This window comes from Salmo trutta, chromosome 4, assembly GCF_901001165.1.
Source record: "Salmo trutta chromosome 4, fSalTru1.1, whole genome shotgun sequence".
NCBI classification, from domain to species: domain Eukaryota; kingdom Metazoa; phylum Chordata; class Actinopteri; order Salmoniformes; family Salmonidae; genus Salmo; species Salmo trutta.
Window position 1 is genome coordinate 42,439,576 of NC_042960.1, and position 23,112 is coordinate 42,462,687.

The 23,112-nt window shown below is 45.7% G+C and overlaps 1 protein-coding gene across 1 annotated transcript; it reads right to left on the reverse strand.

Moving 5' to 3' along the window:
• Positions 1-473: 473 nt before the first annotated feature.
• Positions 474-22,564, reverse strand: pdgfra (platelet-derived growth factor receptor, alpha polypeptide). Its single transcript, XM_029750816.1, has 28 exons — positions 22,306-22,564; positions 18,605-18,683; positions 17,951-18,235; positions 17,567-17,830; positions 16,814-16,944; positions 15,404-15,566; positions 14,690-14,882; positions 14,460-14,575; positions 13,991-14,290; positions 13,496-13,896; positions 13,212-13,380; positions 12,878-13,067; positions 12,413-12,528; positions 12,126-12,246; positions 11,694-11,890; positions 10,933-11,027; positions 10,549-10,681; positions 9,999-10,103; positions 9,423-9,533; positions 9,009-9,162; positions 7,183-7,340; positions 6,698-6,813; positions 5,852-5,974; positions 5,565-5,676; positions 5,312-5,411; positions 4,941-5,046; positions 2,650-2,885; positions 474-2,423 (listed from the first exon to the last, which is right to left on the reverse strand). The coding sequence occupies exons 2-28, from the start codon at positions 18,660-18,662 to the stop codon at positions 2,282-2,284; spliced, it is 4,395 nt and encodes a 1,464-aa protein (XP_029606676.1). The 5' UTR covers positions 18,663-18,683; positions 22,306-22,564; the 3' UTR covers positions 474-2,281.
• Positions 22,565-23,112: the final 548 nt, after the last annotated feature.

A 23,112-nucleotide genomic window follows, 5' to 3' on the forward strand; every position in this document is an offset into this window, starting at 1 on the left:
GTAACGTACTGTTTTTAAATGTGTGCATGCTTTCTCCAATCGAGAAAACAACATACTCTTGTGCATCCTCTCTCATAGTAGGTAATGAGGCAAGCATACTCCTCCACCTACTAACGAATTGACCCTCTCCTCGACCACTTCACCACTTATCGGTTTCTGAGTTAGAAAGAACAAGCACAACTGGTGGCAAGCCGTTAGAAAATCGGAAGTGACGTCAGCCAGGTAAACTAACCCTTGACCCCTTCTCTTACCTACCAAACCATAATTATAAACCGCCTCTATAAAAAGGTATCGTTTAGTTTTACCCGTTTTTATCATGGAGAATGGTGTGTGTGTGTGTGTGTGTGTGTGTGTGTGTGTGTGTGTGTGTGTGTGTGTGTGTGTGTGTGTGTGTGTGTGTGTGTGTGTGTGTGTGTGTGTGTCAAACATATACAAAAAGAAAGAAAGCAAGAAAGGGAAACAGATTTCCAAACAAGGGACACTATTAAATCATTTATTGAAATATAAATCATCTGAATGTACATAATGCATAATGAAACATGAGGATAACTTCCGGGTATTGGTGATAACTACCTATAATTACAGATACTGTACCGTGGATTATACTTCATACCTCTCTTTCCCCCACTTCCTCCACTCTACATTCACAACGCTGTTGCCATAGAGAGGAAACCTTCCAGAGCCAAACCAAGCCCTTCTCTCAGCAAAAAGCCCAATCATTTCACACATCAAATACAAGGAAAATACAAAAAAAGTGCTACAGTTTTAATGTGATCACAGAGAACATCACAGTCGACGGTAGAGACAGACGAAAGCAGTGAGGACAGCTGGTAGGAAGTACTGCAGGATTAAACATTAAACAAAGACATAATGACGTATGATGCTGACATCACATAATGTGTAGTAAACTAGTGTATTTAACATTGATACAACACCTGTACTTTTGTCTCTGTACAGGACAGCAAAAGGGCTGTACATACAACATCAGCTAAATCACTGCTACCAATCAGAACAGCACATGCATAACGTCCTCTCTGATTTGGAAGATGTACCAGCTCCTTGGCTTTGAGAAGCATGAGATTTGTCAAACTGTCAAATCAGACGACTGTGGTGTTTTTCTCACTTGTTCTCTTCCTTTACCTGCAGTGAATAATGGTCCGTGTTTTTTATTAACATAAATTCATTACTATTATTACAATGGCATAAGCTCAAAGCTTGAAAACAACAAATATTCTTGCATGTTGTTCAAATGCACATAAATGTACTTTGGCCCAGGTTCAAAGTCACTCATACTTAGCATGAGTTCATCTTACAATTTGAATAAGGAAATTCCCATTTCATAATTTACATTATGTAATGGATTATGTTCTATGGAGTCTAGTTTTGGAAGTAAGTTGTATTCTTAATTTAAAACCCATATCATCACCTTCCTCGACGCAGTATTAAAAAAAATATACATATTTATATGCGTGATAAAAAGTAAACAAAAAAAATTGAACTCCTGCACTTATTTAGCTATTGACAACATATAATTGCATATACAAACATATACATAGTCCAGATGTTGTGCTTTTTAATCAAAGTATTACTACTGATTGTGCCAACATCAGATATATTGTAGTTATAGAACATATGCTGTAGGTAGGTGAGTTGTGAAGTAAAGCTGTCTGTTGTGTAGCTGGCCTCGTACTGGTCTGTTTGCTGGCACTGGTGTGATGTGGTTTAAATAGTGGGTCTGTCTGTAGTGGTTCTGCATGGCTGAGATAAACTGCTGTTCATTCTGGGTCTTTGATTTTCACGCCTGATCCATTCTGATCCCTCCATCCATCCTTGCTTATGTTGCTGTTCGGAATGCCCATTACAATAAGGTTCTATACATTTATATAAAAAACTATCTTCCTCCATGTTCTCCTCGTGTGCTCTTAGTCCCATCCAAAACTGACCTTCCATAGAGACTCAGTAACCACAGGATTGTGGCGAGTCCTCAGTGTCTCAACTATCCATCTATCCATCTATCCATGCACGTCCCTCCAGCCCCACAAGGGGCGCTTTCTGAGGAGGGAACAGAAGGCATACCATGATCTGGCCACAGACTCATCCAAGCAGTGAAGTGGTTTTGCACTGTCCTCCTAAGAGGACTGGAGGTGTGTGGGGCGGGGGATGAGGTGGGTTTGAGATAGGGGGTGGAGAGGACGAGTGGGTGGTTTAAGGGTCTATGTTCAGGTGTCTTTCCCCCCAATATCCCCCTCTCTTTGGCAGGCTTTAGGTTTCTCCAGGCCTGTCACAGAAAGCTGTCCTCCACCAGCTCTGAGTCCAGACACATCTCATCCAACAGGGTGATGTCCTCCAGGGTCTCTCCTTCTCTCTTGGCCAGCGTGGAGCTGGAGCCCGTCTCTATGGCACTCTCCTCAGACGTCTGAGAGCTACACAGGATAGAGAGGAGCAGGTTAGTGTTACTGAACAGCTAATGGGAGTGGATAGTATAGTATACAGGAGTGACCATGAGTTAAATAAGACAGGTATCTCACTTGCTGGATTTGCTAGACAGGACTAGCACATGTTTTGGTGTAAAACAGTGTTATCAATCTGTACCACTTATAAAGGTCTGAAATGAAGATAGACATGTCTGACACTGAGGTGGTAGCCTACCTGTGGCGATTCCTCTTGCAGTACTCGTCATCAGACAGGGGGTCCAGGTCAGGGAGGGGGATGATGTAACCGCTGTCAGAGCTGAGGCGCTGCTCGTCGAAGCCACTCTCCCTGTCTTTCGACTTGCCCTGGTTCTTATAGGTGATCCCAACGTAGGCGTCGTCATTCTCCACCTGGACCCTGGTCACTGCCGGGTGGTCACTCTTCAGGAACTCATGGTTCACCCTTTCGAAGCACTGCACAATCAGAGAAAGAGAGGGCACAATGAACATCAACTTATCTAGTAACATAGGAGCAGAATGTCTACAGTAGCACGCAGACAACGCTGCTATATGGCTAGCTGTTTCTAAAGCCAAGAGCACTGTGCATATAAAGGAAATACTTTTGGACTGTACTAGTCAGAGTTATTTAGTGCTCTGGTAACTCCCATACACTACCTCCAAAACAGCTGCATCGGCTTCATAAATGACAAAACTCAGAAATCTGATGAATCCTAAAACTGATATAACACGTGAACCAGTTCAACCAGCTGTAATTGGTAGGTGTGTTCTCACTCAGTCAGTCTGTTAGCCTGGTGGTGAGACCCATACAGGGAACCACATTTCCCACTCCACCCTAGCCCAGCCAACCCCAATCCGAGGTGCTAAAATGGGAGCCAGCTCCTCCACTCTCCTGGGCCATTAAAGCAGAGTAGTGGGGAGAGGAGGAGGTTTGATGTGCCATGTGTGGCGTGCTGTTTAATAGGCTCGTTATGGTTAGCCTAGCCGGTGGACGGAGGCGAGACCTGGGAGCTGGGGCTGCTGTTGCTGCGTCACTACAGTGGTTGGGGCTGGCCACTGACCGCCAGCTGGAGCGTTAGCATTCTAATCACCGCCCGGGCTGGGCTTTAACACAACGGAAATGCACAGCGCCCACAGAAAAGCACTCAGAAACACACTCGACTGGCAGAGCCCACAGAAACACACTCAACTGGCAGAGCCCACAGAAACACACTCAACTGGCAGAGCCCACAGAAACCCACTCGACTGGCAGAGCCCACAGAAACACACTCAACTGGCAGAGCCCACAGAAACACACTCAACTGGCAGAGCCCACAGAAACACACTCAACTGGCAGAGCCCACAGAAACCCACTCAACTGGCAGAGCCCACAGAAACACACTCAACTGGCAGAGCCCACAGAAACACACTCAACTGGCAGAGCCCACAGAAACACACTCAACTGGCAGAGCCCACAGAAACACACTCAACTGGCAGAGCCCACAGAAACCCACTCAACTGGCAGAGCCCACAGAAACACACTCAACTGGCAGAGCCCACAGAAACACACTCAACTGGCAGAGCCCACAGAAACACACTCAACTGGCAGAGCCCACAGAAACACACTCAACTGGCAGAGCCCACAGAAACCCACTCAACTGGTAGAGCCCACAGAAACACACTCAACTGGCAGAGCCCACAGAAACCCACTCAACTGGCAGAGCCCACAGAAACCCACTCAACTGGCAGAGCCCACAGAAACACACTCAACTGGCAGAGCCCACAGAAACACACTCAACTGGCAGAGCCCACAGAAACACACTCAACTGGCAGAGCCCACAGAAACACACTCAACTGGCAGAGCCCACAGAAACCCACTCAACTGGTAGAGCCCACAGAAACACACTCAACTGGCAGAGCCCACAGAAACCCACTCAACTGGCAGAGCCCACAGAAACACACTCAACTGGCAGAGCCCACAGAAACACACTCAACTGGCAGAGCCCACAGAAACACACTCAACTGGCAGAGCCCACAGAAACACACTCAACTGGCAGAGCCCACAGAAACACACTCAACTGGCAGAGCCCACAGAAACACACTCAACTGGCAGAACCCACAGAAACACACTCAACTGGCAGAGCCCACAGAAACACACTCAACTGGCAGAGCCCACAGAAACACACTCAACTGGCTGAGTTGGAGGGAAGTGGTTGGAGTTTGTGAGCCTGGTTTTAGATGAACTTCTACACTTTATTAGTAATGTAGAACTGTAACATGACCCAAGGGTAGTGGGAAGAGAAAGAGGATGGTTGAAGCACTTACTCGGCTCCTGGTGAACAATAGGATCGGTCAGGTAAGGTAAAAGGGGGATGAGACTGATAGAAAGGAAAATAAATGATAAGAGTGAAGAGTAGGTCCAAACGTCGTAGGTCAGGGTGAGAAATGAAAGGGAGAGGGAGATTAGAAAGCAGGTGTGAGGAACCCCGGGAGAGGCCGTTAGGTCAGAGGTCATACAGTAGAGACACCCACCCTCTTGTAGCCAGAAGGCAGCAGCGAGGCCACGCTCTCACTCAGGCTGAAGAAGGAAGGCCTCTTCTCAGGCTCACTATTCCAACACTTCATCATCATCTCATACCTGGAGGAGGGAAAACACACTAGTTAAACAGATAGAACAGGACAAACAGTGCAGGGAGGAACAGCATGGTATCATTTAGTGTTCGAGTCATGCCATGGCATTGTACATCACAGTTTAGTACTGTGCGTTCGACTTTTACAGCAGTAGTACATAGCCTTCCGTAGTATTTTCATGTTATCTAATCCAGTGTTTCAAAAAGTGTTTTGGCATAATAATGTACACAACACAACATATCATTATTATATAAAAAAATATATGTACATACACATCAGCGGGGGCATGCTCAGGTTTGGCCATCCTGTAGCCACTCTTGATCTTGTTGTAGAAGCTGGAGTCCACTACCATCCCTGGGTATGGGGTGCCACCTTTAACACAAACACACTGCCATCAGTACACCAGCAAACACCAGTATCACTGTCAACACACTGTATCTACACACTGATCTGGAGTCAGCCGTCTCCCTAACATGCTGCTGTTAACGTGTCACTGAAAAAGGTCAGGGGTCAGCTGAGCTTCACCTAGAGAGAAGATCTCCCAGAGGAGGATGCCGTAGGACCAGACGTCACTGAGGGTGGTGTACATGTTGTCAAAGATACTCTCGGGAGCCATCCACTTCACTGGCAGGAAGGTCTATGGTCAACACAGAGCGCAGATGGATCAAACACACTGCACTCGTATAACGGACAATACAAAAGTGGACCATAATGGAGTGCTAACATGGACAAGCCACCTTCACAGATACATGTCTAAGCTCATCAGGGTACACAAACAGCCAGTGCCAGTATCGTCCTAGGGGAATACTCACGCTGCCTTTGGAGACGTAGTTGTTGTCGTGCATGATGTCTCTGGCCAGGCCAAAGTCACAGATCTTCACTATCTTCCCCTGAGAGAGCAGGACGTTCCTGGCAGCCAGGTCCCGATGCACACACTACACCGCAAAATTCAGCATTTCATTCATCTCAATTCAATCAAAACACACATCCTTTCCTTTTATTCTCCCTTAGCTCCTTGTGTTTTACAGGGCGGCTTTATGTCAACACGCCAGCCTAAGACACGGCCTTGACTGACCACTCCGGCCCAGAGTATATTCAAGGATAATAACTAGGAGGCTGTTATGAGGAGCTTATAGCTACTTTGTACCCAGTGTAATTCCAGCCTACTGGGTGTTCTATATAAAGAACTGGCCTGTCTCCTGAGCAGTGAGCTCAGCCTTCACAGGGCCGCTTATCACACAACCCCTGATTTAGCCAACCTCTTGGCTTTCACAGCTGTCATCAAGCACAACAGCAGCCCACAACCTGCCTGCCATCATTACCGTGGTTACCCCCGAAATGTACAGGGTTGACGTGGCAACCGACCCACTCCCTGCTGTGTACCAACAGAGAGGACAGAACCAGCTTGCCAGTGGCACCAGCTTCTGCTAAGCCAATGGAATCATGTCGCCGCCACTTCCTTCTTTAGTTGCTAAGTCAGACCGTTAAAAGATGGATATGGTTTCCTAGGCTCACCTCTGTGTCTCTAGCTGATATCGTCACCTGTCTGTTGGGTAGCTCTTCTATTGTATGACATCATCCCCAGCCCACCGCACTGAACCAACATCATGTTACCAGTCCCTCTGATTTACAATCATTCCCAGCCCTTGGTCACTCACGTTCTTAGAGGATAGAAACTCCATGCCTCTGGCCACCTGGTAGGTGAAGCTGAGCAGGTCTGTGGTGCTGAGGCCCTCGTTATCATCCCCTGACAGCATGTTGTCCATCTCACTATCTGGATCAGGAAAACACACAGACACACAAACCCATTTAGCTTCAGTCGGTCTATGAGTGAGTGAATAAAGTGTTTGTATGTTTATGTGCATGTAAATATAGAACTGGTTGCTGTAACCAGTTTATTCCTAATGGCAGGGGGAACGATTCATTATTATGTGTGCTACAATTACCTGCTCTGTATGATTACAGGCCGGCCCAGGCAGGCCTACATACTGAGAAGGGTGGACCCCTCAACGCAACCAGCACTAACTTAAACCCTGCACTTCAGCCAACGCAGCCAAGCCACACAGCGAGAGGGCAAGGAGAGTTAGATTAAGAGAGGAAGAGCAAAAGGGAAGAGAAGGAGGCTGTCAGACCGTGTACTCACCACCCTTCTGTGATGGCGGGTGGTTGTATTCGGACCTCTGGATGTCGGAGTACTTGGAGGCGTCACTCATCTCCAGCATGGGCACATACTGCGTGGTGTCTGCCTGCTTCATATCCATGTAGTCCCCTTTACCACTCTCAAAGGACAAGATCACATAGCTGCATGGCGACAGGGAGGGAGAGAGGGAGAAGGGGAGGTTGGGAAGAGACCAACAACAGCAATGTTAGAGTCGCCATTGGTTCTCTAAGAAGGCCCAGTGTACTGTATGTTGTGAGGTTCCCGATGTAGAGGGTGTGGTTGATGGTCAGGGTGGTTGAGATTAAATCATGGTGTGGTCACACTCTGAAATGTGGTCATTGTGAGTCATCCGTCAACACAGATCAGCAAACAGAGAGGAGCTGGACAGAGACCATTAACAGGTACCAAACAAGAGTAATGTGATTAGCCTGAAAGCCGAGTACCACTTCAGACACAGATTTGATTAGTGGAAGACGCCAGACAACCCCCTCAGCCATGAGGAAGCCTGAGGTAGGGTTACGTTATGTTACTGAGCGAGTGTAGTAAAGTGCTGCGTCAATGAGACAGAATGACTGAGTGGGGTAAAGGAGGGGCAACTGAAGAGGGGGACACACGACAGAGGGGTGGGTGTGAGTGTCTGTGTTTCCTGGCCTGTGTGTGAGTGTGCGCTCCTGTGTATGTTTTCGGAGCTGATCCTATAGCCCAGCTAACACACAATGTTCTGAGAACCATATGATTCTTAGAGCTTGTTTGAGAGCGTGGTTGTCCTATCGTTAAGTTGCATACAACCTTCTGGGAATGGTGCAGGATACCCAGCTAGCACATAACGTTCTGAGAACCATATATTTCTTAAGTGGGAATTTCAGTTCCTCAGCATAATATTTCCTACAGGTTTCATCATGGTTCTATTTAAAGTGAAGTTCTGAAATTGTTCAGAGAATGTTAAGAAACAATGTTCTTCTGTGAGAATTTCAGTTAGTCAGCATAATGTTTTCTGCAGGTTTCCTCATGATTATATTTAAAGTCATGTTCTCTGAACATTAAGAAAATGTTCCATAAAAAACACAAGAAAACATTAGTATCGTTCAAAGAACATTCTAAGAGTGTTATTTAAAACATATACATTCCAATCTCAGCGTCAGCAAGACTCTCTCTATCCTCTGTGTTCAGGAGTGTTGGCCCGCCCACTAATTGGCCACACCTAATCTTAATGAGTGCTTGTTTCCTTTGAAATGGGATCTGTTTGAATAGACTAAAATGAACAGCTTTGTATGAGTAAAAAAAAACATGGCATGTTTGCTCCATCCTGGTGGTGCAGTGACTAATTCCATGGATAAAACACACAAGATCATAGGTTTGAATCTCACTGATGCCGTGCCACAATATTTTCTTTAAAATGTGTTTCCATGATTAATACGTAAGCAAATTAATTTCCATGTGTCTTATTTGTTCAAAACCGTTAACCTAAGCTAGCAGGGTTATTAATTCTTATTGAAACATGTTCTCAGAACATGATTTAATTACCTTCAAATAACCTATAATTTATGTTCTCAGAACGTTAATAAAATCTCCCAGGAAAACTTTCAGGGAATCACAGTAAAATGTTCTCAGAACCTCCCTGCAAGTTAAAAATCTACATTCCCAGAACTGGCTAAATGTTCACTTTCCTTTCTCAGAACGTTTAAAAAACATTCCGTTTTACCAGTCAGGAAACGTATGGGTTCGTTCCCAGAACCAATGCGAAACCAAAAAAGTAGGTTGTCACAACTTCCAAGGAACCAAATGTGCTAGCTGGGATGTCTCTTTACCTCCTGCTGCTCTCGTCTGCAGGGTTGATGCCAAAGATGTCCAGGTCTTTCTTGGTCTTCTCTGGGTGCACGCTGATGAAGTTTTCTCTGTTCTTGTGCAAGTAGTTGACAAGGTCTCCATAGAAGCAGTACTCAGTGATGATGTAGGTGGGGCCTGCATGGGAACAGAACAAAGAGATAGAGATCAGTCTGCTGGCTAGTCTTATCAGAGGCTCGTAAAGGCTAAAAGCAACGTCAAGAGGGCAAGCTTTTACACTCATAAAAATCCTATTAAAATACCACATCCACCATTGGCTCAGAGAGAAATGGCAACTTCCCTTCTTGGCTATCAAAACTGTGTGGGTGTGTGCGTGTGAGTGTGCGTGTGCATGTGCGTGCGTGCCTATAAGCATATGTTTGTGCGTGTGTAGTCACCTGACTTGGTACAGGCCCCAAGCAGGTTGACGATGTTGAGGTGAGGGCCCAGGTGAGTCATGATCTTCAGCTCTGACATCAGGGCCTGTTTCTCACTGGAGCGGGCCGTGGCTGCAACGCAAAACAGACAAACAATCGCTCAACCTTCAAATCAATCACACCTATCGGTCCATCACACACAATCAATCAACTCATCAACATCAACAACACCCATCAATGCCTGCAATTGTTTCATCCATCACAACGTAAGGGAGCGCACCCACCGCACCGAATGTGGATCTGCCGTGCAGATGTGTGTGTTTTATGGACCACCCGCTGATGGACGTCTGACTGACAACATTTTCACGTGGTTCTACGTGTAGAACCGGTTTGCACTCAGTTTACAAATTACGGCCGGCACTCCATTCAGAGGTGCTAAGTACTCTCGGCCGGCAAAGGCTACCGGTGTGTCTGAGCCTAAAGGTATTGTTGTGACTGACTGATGGTGTTCAAGGACACAGCTCTCTCCAGGCAATCTCCGCAGGCCTTAATGATCCTCTCTATAGCTGTCTGTATAGCTGTCTGTGGTCAACTCACGTTTCAGCATCTTCACGGCCACCTTCATGACGGGCTGGGAGCGGCTGAGTCCGTATGCAGTTCCCTCCACCACCTTCCCAAATGCCCCAGAGCCCAGGATACGTCCTGCGGACACACCAAACATGGCACACGATCAGTTATCATGGAGTGTAAACAAATACACAAAACTAGACAGGCAAGCAAACAAACACACACACACGCGCGCACACACACATACACACACAAAAACACACGTACACACATCTGCCTCTGCCCTCTCATCAGTGACTTCCCCAGGTCCCCAGTGGTTGAGATTCTCTTTGATCAGTGAGTCACAACCCAAACCCTAGGCAGCACGTCCCAGCCTCCCCTGTCTGCCCGGCCAGATGGCCTTATCACATCTTCACTTCAAAGACCAGAGGGAGACATCCAGACCACAGCCTGACCAGAACACGACCATCAGACCATGGTGCTGTGACACTCTGACCACCCTAACATGGTGCTGTGACACTCTGACAAGAACATGACCACAGTAAGATCACAGAGAGAGGAAGCAGTGCAGTCGGCTCACCCAATACGAGCCCATCGCGAGAGAACTCCCATCTGGAGTCATAGGGCAGCTGCATGGGGTCCACGTAGATGTACTCATGGCCATCAGGGCTCACTGACTCTATCACCCTCCAGCGGATCTCATAGCGAGGCTTCTGTAGGACAGAGGACACAGCAAAACAGATGTACCTAAGGCTTTAGGACACTTAAAGTGTAGATGAGTGATTTAATGAGTCGGTGAGTGAGTGAGTGAGTGAGTGAGTGAGTGAGTGAGTGAGTGAGTGGGTGAGTGGGAGAGTGGGAGAGTGGGTGAGTGGGTGAGTGAGTGAGTGAGTGAGTGAGTGAGTGAGTGAGTGAGTGAGTGAGTTTGTGCTTGTGTGTGAGGGGCATTGATCCTCTGCTGTACCTGTTTCCAGATAATGACCAGGACAATGAGTGAGATGATGACAAAGACCAGCAGCACCAGGGAAGCAGCAGCTACAGTCAGCTCTGAGTGAGGGTCTGTTCAGGAAGAGAACCACCACACACACACGTGAGATGGAGAGCACAACATGGAGAATGCCACAGAGAACAAAAATAACATGGAGGAATCAATGTAAGTCAACATGGGAATGTTAGTTTGATGAACTGAAAAACCCCAAATGAGGTCAAATATACTTCGACATGGCAATCCAAATAACCTACTTAAATTGTATAGTTCAGCATGCAGTCTCACACCCAATCAGCCAAGCCAGTGGGGCCTCAAAAGGTGTGTTGAAGGGATTAAGGAGATGGGCAGGGTTGGGGGGGGGCACAGCTGGAGGGGCCAAATGGCTTAAACTACTGGGGATTCACTTTCACAGTAAAAGTCTCCCAGGCTAACACACAGCTGCACAATGACAGTGTGGGACACGCTGCCCCACCACAGATAGCTTTACCAGACAGCTGCCTCAACACTGACAGCCCAGCAAAGTCTCTTCAATGCCGATCACATTTCAAGTGTCACAAAGGGAAGCAACTACAGGAAGAAACTAGCCAGTAAAAAAGGAGACTACAGGAGGGAGAAAATATACCGCAGGCAAAATGGCAATCTAAGATACTGTAAATCTATTCACCACACTCTGCCAACCATGTTTGTTGTTTAACTGAAGGAGGAGGTAAGTGTGACTTTGTGAGTGTACGTCTCACCTTGTGACACCAGTTTCACCTCCCTGCTGACGGCGGCCATCTCGTTCCTGGCCAGGCAGCGAACGGCCAAGGTGTTCTCCAGATGACCAAAGATCACCTGACTCTCCAGCTGGTTGTCCTGGTCGATGTGCGCTTCCACAGTGATCTCTGTGTTGTTGGTAGGCAGGGGCACCCACTGAGACGAGTCGTTGGCACAGCTGGACAGGGTAGGAAAGAAGGAAGGAAGGGAGGGAGGGTAAAGACATGAGACCAAGTGATACCATGACATTGTCACATTGGTCATAGTAGCATATGAAGTGGTCAGGTAGAGGTGAACAATGTACAGTAGGTGTATGTGAATTCTAAGAAAGAAAACGGGCTATTGTTGGACTGAAAGAGACGGAATGGAGAGATGAAGAGGAAGAAGGCGGGGTCGTGAGAGTGTGCCCTTACAGTTTGATGTTCTTGCAGATGAACCACTCCACCTTAGGAGTGGGCATGCCTCCAGCGATACACACTACAGACTGGCCTGAGCCATGGTGGAGGTCCATCAGGTCCACGATGACTGCAGGCACTGGACACAGACAGAGGGAACAGGGGGTCAGACCACAATACAAACACGGGGGGGGTGAGAGAGAGAGGTGGGTAAAAGAAAGAGTGTCAGGGAGTATGGGAGGCCTGTTAGTCAGTAAAATAAAGGTAAATCCAAATTAAGTGGTTGGAGCATTCCTCTGCTTCACCTTTGACCTGCAGGCTGAAGTTGTGGCTGTAGGTCTGGTTCCCATTCTGCACTCTGATGGTGTAGTTCCCACTGTCCTCCTCTTTGGCCCGAATCAGGGTCAGAACACTCTGGTACCTACAGAGTCCAAACAACATGTATGATTACACTCTAATCATGGCAACCAGAACCAAATCTCATGAGCACGCTGTTAAGTCTGTCACGAGAGACTAGTTCCACTAACATCGCACAACAACACCAGACCTTAATAATAGCGATCTGAACATCCTAGGTGAACTGGAAACCTGTCATTGGCCACAGAGTGTAGTGTGCAGGACGGTGGTATATCCTATCTCTTCGGTCAGTGTTGAATAATGTCCGAGGAAGTCTCACCTGATCTTGCTGACCTGAACATGTTATTAGCCAATGAGTGTAGTGTGCGAGTATTTAGGTGTTGTTGAGTGGTGTCAGAGGAAGTCTTTCTCACCTGGTCTCGCTGACCTGCCGGAGGCTGGTGGTTATTTCAGCCGCCACGTCGTTGAGAGGGAGGCCATCTTTGAGCCATGTGACCTGAGCGCTGGGAAAGGAGTCAATGTCAGCCTGGAACTGTCTGACCTCATCCAAATCTGCTGACTCCTGTGAACTGAACGCCGGGCACAGCGACACGAATGGCCTCTCTATCAGGACAGCAAATGGAGACAGAACCATTAATACATGATGCAAAGGTTACAGGTAGTTAGAGCAATCTACCAGGTCAAGCAAGATGATAAACCAAGATTATTGCCTCGTTATTAGGTAAATAAACAGTGACTCAAACGTACCATAGACAGTGATGGCCAGCTCCTTGGTCTGGCTCTCGTTGCTGACGATGTCAGTGATGGAGCAGACATAGATGCCGCTGTCTTTGGCTGAGGCCTGGGGGACAGTCAATGTGTATTGGATCTCCTGGTCCCTCTTATTCTCGTGCACCGACTTCAAGCCCCGGTCCGCCTGACACACACAAGTTAGACCCATTTACAATCGAACAAACAAATGCATTTTAAAATGAATCAATGAATTTCCTCTCCAATAAGAGAATAATAATTATGTATGTGCTTTTGTTTACCAGTTTTCCAGGGTACTTCCAGTGGTCTTCCAGTATCTCAGAACCCCGGGCCACACAAATGACAGTGATGGTGTCTCCCACAAAGAGGGCTGTCTTCTGGGCCTTCAGCTCCACACGCAGCTCCAACCCCCCTGCCCAGCCATGGACGATGTACTCCTCACTGAGGTGTTCCTCTCCGTTGACGAGGGCCTTACAGACGTAGGTTCCTGCGCTGAAGAAGCCCACGGCACCCCTCTTGCTGTCGTAGACCGTCATGGGCACGGCCTGCTGGGTATCAGTGTTGACCAGGGTCACATTGGCACTGGGGTCCGACACACGGCACTGGATCTCCATCTCATCGTGACCATTCAGGACGTGGTTGCTAAAGGGCACCAGCGAGGGCACGAAGGGCTCCTCTGGATCTGAGGAAGTGAGAAGAGGGCATGGTAAGTTTCCTATAATACAAATTGTTAGCACAGATTTAAATCCGGCACCACAGTGCTGTCTTCCCTATACCTGGCACATATATGTAGATGCTGCTGTCCTCTCCCTCCTCAGTGGAGTTCCCTCCTTTGTAGAAGCAGGTGTAGAAGCCAGTGTGCCCTGCTGTCGCGTTCTCTACGGTAACCGTGGTGATGAACAGGCCGCTGTTGTCCTCCTCGGTCTGCTCTGATAGGTAGAAGGGCGTGTCCCAGGCCAGCTCTGCCTCGCCCCTGCAGGTCAGGGTGAAGGGGGTGTGGAGGGGAACAATCCACTCCTCTCTCTGGGGGAACAGCACTGGCGCTGAGGCCGGCTGGAACAGTACTGGGCCTGATTCTGGAAGACACACACACAGGCAGACATATTGTCAGATTTAGGACGATACTGAGATAATACACACACACTGACGCATTCAGTTGCTAACACATTTGAAAACGTAGAAACATAAATGCATGTTCACACCCATGTAGAAGTGCATTTTCACTTGGCTTGAGGTTATTCTCACCTTTCACTTTGAGGGTGAAGGAGAACTGGGCAATGTGAGCGCTGCTGAGGACCACGATGGTGTAATTCCCACTGTCCTTCTCGAGTGGCTGCCGAAGAGTCAGAGTGCTCTGATAGCTGAGAGATGGGCAGAGAACCACATAGCTTAGTGCAGCACACACCACACAGAGCTCCAGAGACACACAGACACACAAACACCGGCGTTGCTATATACAGATGTTATGATCTTACTGGTTGCCCTCCAGACGTCTGGTCTTGGTGAGGAAGTAGCTGTTCTCAGTGATGGCGATACCGTCTTTCAGCCAGGTGACTTTAGGAGCAGGGAAGGCTTCAATACTTATGGTGAACTCCGTCTCCTCCATCATACCGACAAACTCCACCGCTCCGATCCCACTGTGGTCCAACATCACAAAGGAGTTCTCCTCTACAGAGAGGGGTGCAAAAGAGAGGACGTAGAAGAAAGAGAGAGGGATAGAGGGTGGACACCCCCAAGGAAGGACAAGAGAAACCGAAAAAGAGAAATGAAAGTCTGGCACACATCTGTTGAAGCCATCCCATAAAGCATTGGGGCTGATGATGAAAGCAGAGGTATGCCTGGACTCTACTGTAGGGAGACTGCAGAGCCCCTTCCCTCTAGCACCTCATACTGACACTGACAGGCAGGATGAATTAACTCTACGCATTAATGTGAATTCAACGAGACTACTTTTAAAGACTCCAACCAAGATGTACCAGCTGGATTCAAATACATCTTAAAAAATCCCAAGTCGTTTCTGTTTAATACATCTACAACTCAGTGGTATTGGTAATAAATATACATGTTTTTGAAGGATAGGCAATGTCTTAAGACAAAATGTCTACAATGCACGGTTTGACTGGTGATAAACATCACTCATATTTTTCCAATAAGAATTTTGGATTGGCCATAAGGATGAGCGAGCGTACCGAAGACAGTGACAGCCACCATGTTGGCTCTGATCTCTCCATTGAAGTTGTTGGTGATTGAGCACTCATACACCCCACTGTCCTGAGAGGAGGCTGCTGGGATACTGAGGGTGTAGACCACTCTATCAGGAAGAGTCTGCTTCATCTGGACTGCATCCACAGCCTAGATAGAGGAACAAGAGGACAGGAGATTAAAACCACTGTAGACACAAACACACACACACACACACACAAACAAATATATGCACACACACACACACACACACACACACACACCGTCTATCCCAATCTCTAGGAAATAAAATATCTTGTCTCTATACTCCACCTTTTTACAGGTTTAGTGTTTAATTCTATATGTCAGAGCAGCATGTCTCTCTATCTGTCTGTGAGCTGATGGTTAAAACACGTGCTGGTCCACAGGAGATAAATCAGGATCCAAGGCTTTTAAAAGCCTGTAATTGCAACTGAGACTAAAGCCAGGAGTCAGAAGTCCTGAGTTCTAGTTACCTTAACTGTCTCTGGAAAAGGGTTTAGAGTACTCCCACCACTAAAACAGACGCTCTGTCACAATGTGATGCAGGGATTACCGCACAGTGCACACAAAGACAGTGGTGCACACGTACATTTCAATCCACATAGACACTTCAGACAAAGTCTCTATCCACTACCCATACTACTATCATATACACTGGCACACAAACTTAAATGAACTAAATGACGCATGACTATACACACGAATGGACACACTCTCATTACCTCATATAAACATGCCATTGACTTAACACACACGCAATGCTCAAACACATCCACACATATCCTAAGTTCACTGGGGTTGCGAGGAGGTGGGGCGCATATCTGTTCTACACATCCAGAGGTCACAGAGGTCACGTGATTCACTGTTTCACCTCTCCTTTGAACTTCCTTCTTCCTTCTACCCATTTGCCCTGTTTTTTAACAAACAACTGTCTCACTCCTTCCCTCTGTCTGACTGAGAGAGAGCTGGGGTTATAGTACCATGATGCACCATTTGGCTCCAGCCCTGGTAATGGACACGGCGCTGAGATACAGCTGTACTTAGTGACACATACCTTTAACAACTAAGGCCCATCCATCCTCAGAGTTATGTTACGCGGACCCACACTGTGCCTGAGCCCAAGCCATTCATCACTACAAGAAGACTGGGCACATGAATCAGACGTAGTGACACCAAGAGGGATAAAGGATGGAAAGAGAGAAAGAGAGCTGGATCGAGAGACACAAGGAGACATACTAAGGAGGGAAGAGAAGTGAGCTATGGCGAACGGACGACAAGGACATATAGATATTATTAAAAGGGAGGAGGCTAACACGGGAGAGGAAGTAGAGACAAACACCGACAGACAGAGAGAAAGAGTGCGACAAGGCCCTTGCCTGTTTCCTGGGGTGAAGCCACTGCTGCTGGTAAGGCAGTCCTGGAGGTGCCACACAGGTGATGTTGAAGGGCTGCCCCAGTCTCACTGCCTCCTCGCTGGCCTTCACCTCCACATGGAAGTCCTCCATCACTGTACAGACCATCACAGGAGGGAGGAACATTTCATTTCAGTCATTTAGCAGACGCTCTTATCCAGAGCGACTTACAGTAGTGAATGTATACATTTTCTTTTTTTTTCTTCTTTTTCCATACTGGTCCCCCGTGGGAATCAAACCCACAACCCTGGCGTTGCAAACACCATGCTCTACCAACTGAGCCACACAGGACCTATGGTCAATATGGTCAACAGGAACAATACGGTCAACAGGGACAATATGGTCATCTACAGGTCCCTGCATGGTCAACTGCTCCCCCTGACAGCCATGAGGTCATCTCCCTCTCAGAGTTCACTGCAGGCTGATGCCATCACACTCTCTCCGTCTGTCTGACAACAACCCTGTGAAGTCATCTCCCCTGGTACCAATGACATGATGTCATTTCTTTAATGCAGTCAGATCACCTCACATCTCGCTCTCTCTCTCTCCCTCCCTCTATTTCTCTCTCTTTGGTAAACAAAGTAAGTTTTTTAAATAATCAAATATATGCAATTTAGCAGATGTTTTTATCCAAAGCGGCTTATAGCCATGTGTACATACAACCAATGTGATATGACAACTAAGCAGCGCAGCCAAATCACCCACATCTGGACTTACGTTTGTTGTCCTTCACGGTGTAGATGTCACTGGTCATTGTCACGCCGTTGACGGTGGTCTCACAGACGTAGAGTCCAGCGTCCAAGTTGCCAATGAAGCCGATCTTGTTGTCATAAGCAGCGTCCACCTCTACTCCACTGGGAGCACTCTTTAGGACCACCGGGGAGTGGGGGTCTGAAACCCTGCATGGGATGATGGTTTCACCAGGATAGACTAGAACTACCATGCTACCTGGCTCCTCAGGCACGAACGGAACCTTGGGATCTGCACAAGGCAAAACAAGGTTGTTCGGTCAAAAACACTGCAAGCTATGGGAAGTAGAGTAGAATAGAATAGGATAAAGTGATGGTGCATGGAAATGACAACCATTCCCACCAGATTTACCTGGGACAAAAACGTATATGACGGCCTCATTGTCTTCATCATCCTCTTCCTCGCCCTCTTTGTCTTGGTATTTGCAAGTGTAATATCCGGTGTGTGTCACAGAAGCGTTATAGATGAAGAGCGTGGCCGTGTAATATCCAGGCAAAACAAATGTGCTGTCCGGTAAGGGCTCGACCCAAGCAACGTTCCTTTCACTAGTGCAGCTGATGTTGAAAACGGAGAGCGGCTCGAGAACAAACTCATCCTCAGTTGATACAATGGTCGGTGGCGTCAGTCCGCAGGTAACTAAAGGAAAGCGCAACAGTTCACTGAACGTCCACAGGGTAATCAACACAAAACAATACAGGTTTTTAACAGTGATAAAACTAAAACTAAAAGGCAGGTTGTTTTGTTTTGCAACGGAATCTGACTAATGAACACACCCAGGGGTATATTCATTACATCTTGGAACAGAAAGTGTTTACTGTTTAAGAACCAAACGGAAGCAAACAGATCAAACGGAAAACAAAATGAGGAGGGACCTACCAGAATTTGTCCAATGTAAACTCTAGTTTTCGTTGCAAAACATTTTCCGTTTGGAGTAAATGTTTTAATGAATACCCCCGCCCCCCCAGGTGATAGAAAGGTTTTTACTTATTTAAATTAGCTTCTTACCCGATAACGACCCAAACAAGACCACCCCAATGATGAGACATGTCTTCATTTCATCCATGGTCACGGATGGTTAATTCAGCTGGAAGAGTAGAAACACAGGCAGGTCAAACATGGTTCCACCAGATGTTGCAAAAACAAAACTATCAGCCTAAGCGAAGAGAAAATACATTGACTTATGGTAAAAGATACCTCTGTCTTTTTGGAAAACATTGCAATTTGATCAATTAAAATCAATAGGTGGACTTTTATTGCTCCAGCACAGCATTTAGACTGACTGTCTTTCTCCTTGCCAGGTCTTGTAAAGGGCACAATGAGTCAATGATTACGCTGGTTTGTTTTTGGGAGATGTTTCTAAAAACGTTGGATATGGTTGAATAGCATAGGGGCCAGGGTTAAAAATAAATTCAGGCACTGAAGTCGCTAGGGGGCGACATAGTACACGTTTTGCTTGCATCAGGCATCTTCTGGCTGTAAATCCTTTCTCCAGCAGGAAAGTTCCTTTGTTCCATGTCATCTAGTCCCCTCAAAAGGAATATTATATTTCTGTGGCTAGGTAGGCTACAAACTTGCAGACTGTATTTGTCTTCTCCATACAATGCGTATTAGTAGCAGCAACATGAGTTGGATGTGCATTAGGCAATACAGAACTACAGAAATGGTCTGCTGCTTCTCTTCTTATTGCTTTGAAGTTTTAAATCTGGCCTTCTCTATTTTCCATTTGATTGATTTACCTGCCTAATCTAGCACCCTTAATCAACACATTGAAAGCACTACAAAAGTTTTCAAATAGGCCTATATTTGTTTGCATCTAGAAATAGGCTTGATTTATTCACTGCAACTGAAAATCTAGACACGGTTACCACCATACACTCTTAAAAACAAAGATGCAAGTGGGACCTAAATAAGGTTATTGAGAGCGACGCCATAGGAGAACAATTTTAGGGTCTCTGAAGAATCATAAATGAAACCATAGAAAAATCTAAAACCAGAAATGTTTCAGCTCTCCAGAACTGGAATTCCTGTCGGGGTTTAAGCCTTATTTGCATATTTCCCAGGGTGCCTTTCAAGTGAATTTTAGAGTTACCAGTACCACCCATGGATGTGTTTGCTAGTGACAGAGATATGGTTTTTGCATTCATTCAACTTCAGTACTGTGGCTTTCACTAATTGAGATTCTAAGTAACTATGTTATCATTAAAAATGTTATATTTAAGACAATTAATATTCATAAGGACTTCTTTAGAGGGCCTAGTTTTACCCTAACACAGTAGCCTGACACTCTTAGTTTAGAGGCTGTGTCAGGCCTGCATGTTACATCATGATGCCTTGCAAAGAGATGTGTAATACATATTAGATTACAGACAGAACGGTGATATTCAACATTTTTCATTTATATAACTGCTAGAGTTGGATAGATCAGATTATGAGACCACTACTACTACATCTAAACTGGAACAACCATTTCAGTAATGGGCGTAATAAATCCAAGTAACAGATTAGAATAGTTTAGAAAAATGTATATTATTTATATTTTAGTAAAATAAGATTAATAAATCAATGAATGTACATGCAAAAACATAGATATTGAAGCAAACTATTTGAAAAAATCAACCTGCAATAGAGTATGCTGGGAAATATGATAATGATGTGTGTGGTTTTGGTTCAACTCTGTATTGTTAACACCAACACTGGGTTTATTTTACGCCACTGAATGTTAATTTAACCCTTTACAGTGTTAAAAGGTTATTTATCGTGCAAGAGTTATCCAAGGAACGTTAAGACCTGAGGAAGAACCATTTAATAAGAACCTTTATTTTTTTCAGTGTTGGCTTGTAAACCAAGGAACTCGACCAATATACGTTTTTGAGCTGTTAAACAACTAATCTAGGTTTAATCTAGTTTGCCGTTTGGTCATGTCCTGGTCAACAGGCATTTTCCTGGTCTGTGTGTTATCTGTCTGTCTGTCTGTCTGTCTGTCTGTCTGTCTGTGATGTTCGGACCCTGAATTCCATCAACAAATTATCAGAGACAGACGCAACTCCAAACAGAGGCGCTCAACGCTGAAAACATTGGAAACATGAATGCAGTCTACCAGTTTTACTCTAATCTATTCTTTGTTTTAAACAAATTTGTGACTATAGGATAATTATTTTAAATGATCTACTAATTGTTCTAATCTCCCATTGGGGCGATTAAAATAGTCTACATTATTTTTTATCCGTTATCAAAATCCCTTTTGTTTTATAACAGTTTGCTGCTACTTTGACTGTAAGAGAGTTGTTTGTGCGAATCCGCTCTGTCTCATCCCCGGACTGGCTAATTATGACTGGCAAATCAAACCCAGGGTTAGAGGGCCTATAATTAAGAGCCCTCTCTGAAGAGAAGTCTGTAAGACAAACATTAGCGTGGGAATCCTGACTAATATACTTTGACACTTTTGCGCACATCGTTGGTGTAGGACATTTCCTATCCAGCCTGTTGTGCAAATGTACCGCTTGTCCGCTGGTTCTCCTCTCCCTATTTCCCTCACCCCCACCAACAGTACAGTCCCAACCAATGTGCAGCCTACCAAACGCGCCGTTCTGGGCTTGACACTTTGGAGCAACAGCTGAGGGAGGGTTGTTCAGCTCGCTGTCCTCCACAGACACTTAAACTGTTAAATTCAATCCCACATGTGCAGAATTGATTTCCATGGGAATATAGCAGAGATATTTATAAAGATAGCATTTCGAAATAAAGAGGGTGGTTGGGGCATTGAGGCAAGCAAGGCAGTGAGTTTCACTGATGGAAAAACTTTAACTGTTCTATCTAATTTGACTTTCGTGCAGAGCTCAACTCAATTATGTAAATCTTAAGAAATATAGTGCATCATTCAGTTGTAATCTAATTATGAATACTTTTCTTGGTGGCAATATGCGTGTAGGCTATTTGCATTTTGTTGTCTGGCGCACTGAAATTACATCCAACCAGGAATGGGGTCCCCCTTACCCTACTTTTTTGTAGCTGGTCTCAAAATGACTCTTGTGTCTAACTTAAAATCCGATCGGCTACAGCCTGCTTCCCAGCTCAGCAAGCAAATCCCAATGCACAATGTTCCATTTAATTCCACACATTCCAAGCGCAGAAACGAAAACAACTTGAAATCCAATTTCCAATGTGTTTCCCATTAGATGAGAGTGCAGACAGCGCTATCCCACAATAGAGGCTCAGTTCTCGAGATGACACCTCCAGCAGTAAGGCCGAAATTGAGCGCTTTTTATCCAGTCGAGTTAGCAACATTTCTCCGCTCGGCATCCGGAGGTGAGACCATATGGTGCATGGACAACTGAATCCCGTTCAATGCAGAAGTTAACACATAGCCTGCAAGCGAATGCATCTTCAAAGTTTAAACAAGTTTTGTGAAACGTTTCCTCGTAGCGAAATTAGGATAATGAAAACCCCCAAAGTGTGATGGATGGATCCGGTCAGATGAATCATTTCTTATCAGGATTTTTTTCTTCACAATGTTGTGCCATAATAAAAAGCTAGGCTATTTTGTGAATTTTCACAAAGAAGGACATATTCAACTCGCCTAAAAGTGGTCCGGTTTAGTAACTTTTTCATTTTTTCAGATAAAAATGGTCTGAATTAATAGAATTCTTGAGAAAATTAAAGTTTGCAAAAAAATGAAAGAGATTAGCTAATTTGTCTAAAATACAAACCTTTTAAATTCCCTTGGATTTTGCGTATCGATGATAAATCCCAGTAGAATTAAATCAGGAGCATAAAATCACTCCGGTGAGGGCTCCTCTCAGTGAAGGCTCCTCTCCTCAAGTGTGTAGTGGTAGTGATCCTATGGCCACGATCCTTCACTCTGAGAGCTAGCATATGTGCACCCCTCCGTCTGCGTCCACGACCGCGCTCACAAATGCGCTTGAGCTACAGCGACCTGTAATTGATTCAACGTTACAGTCCATCCTTCCCAAAAAAAACTAATCATCTGGCTCAACGTAAATAACTCTCAGGAAATGACCCCCTCTACTCCGCTCCAGCATGGGGTGCCTTTCAAAATAAGAGTCCTAGCTGTTTTCTCAGTGAGACTGGAGCGGGAGTCAGATTTCTCTGCTATGTAGTGATGTGGGAAAGGGGGAGAAATAAGAATCCGGTATAGAGACTATTATAGAAGGAAAGCACGCAATATACAATTGAGTTATCAAGCGACATTTATGGATGTTTTCGCAAAGACGCAAAGGGAACACTGTCAAATGTACAAATGTGACCAGGGTTGTTTTATTAATTATTAAGATGGCCTATGTTTAAAATAAGTCAAATAAATGTGATTGTCTTACACATCTAATTAAATAGTAACAATAGTATACTAATAGGTTGTATTTGGAGAGTTTTGGTCTAACATTAGTGTAGCCTAGCATCGGCACTTTTCAAAACCCAAAACTTGGAAACATGAGCGTCCAAGCCTCCATAGCGCATAGGGGGCGCTCCAACACCATGAACTACACAACTCAAATCTC

Bases quoted from the DNA above. Each gene is read 5' to 3' on its own strand.
- pdgfra (XM_029750816.1), bottom strand. From the start codon at position 18,662: ATGGATGAAATGAAGACATGTCTCATCATTGGGGTGGTCTTGTTTGGG. The intron at 13,381-13,495 runs GTAAACAAAAGC...TGTGTGTGTCAG, and splicing joins GGAAGTACCCTGGAAAACTG to GCGGACCGGGGCTTGAAGTC. The intron at 5,412-5,564 runs GTGAAGCTCAGC...TTTGTGTTAAAG, and splicing joins CTGGGAGATCTTCTCTCTAG to GTGGCACCCCATACCCAGGG.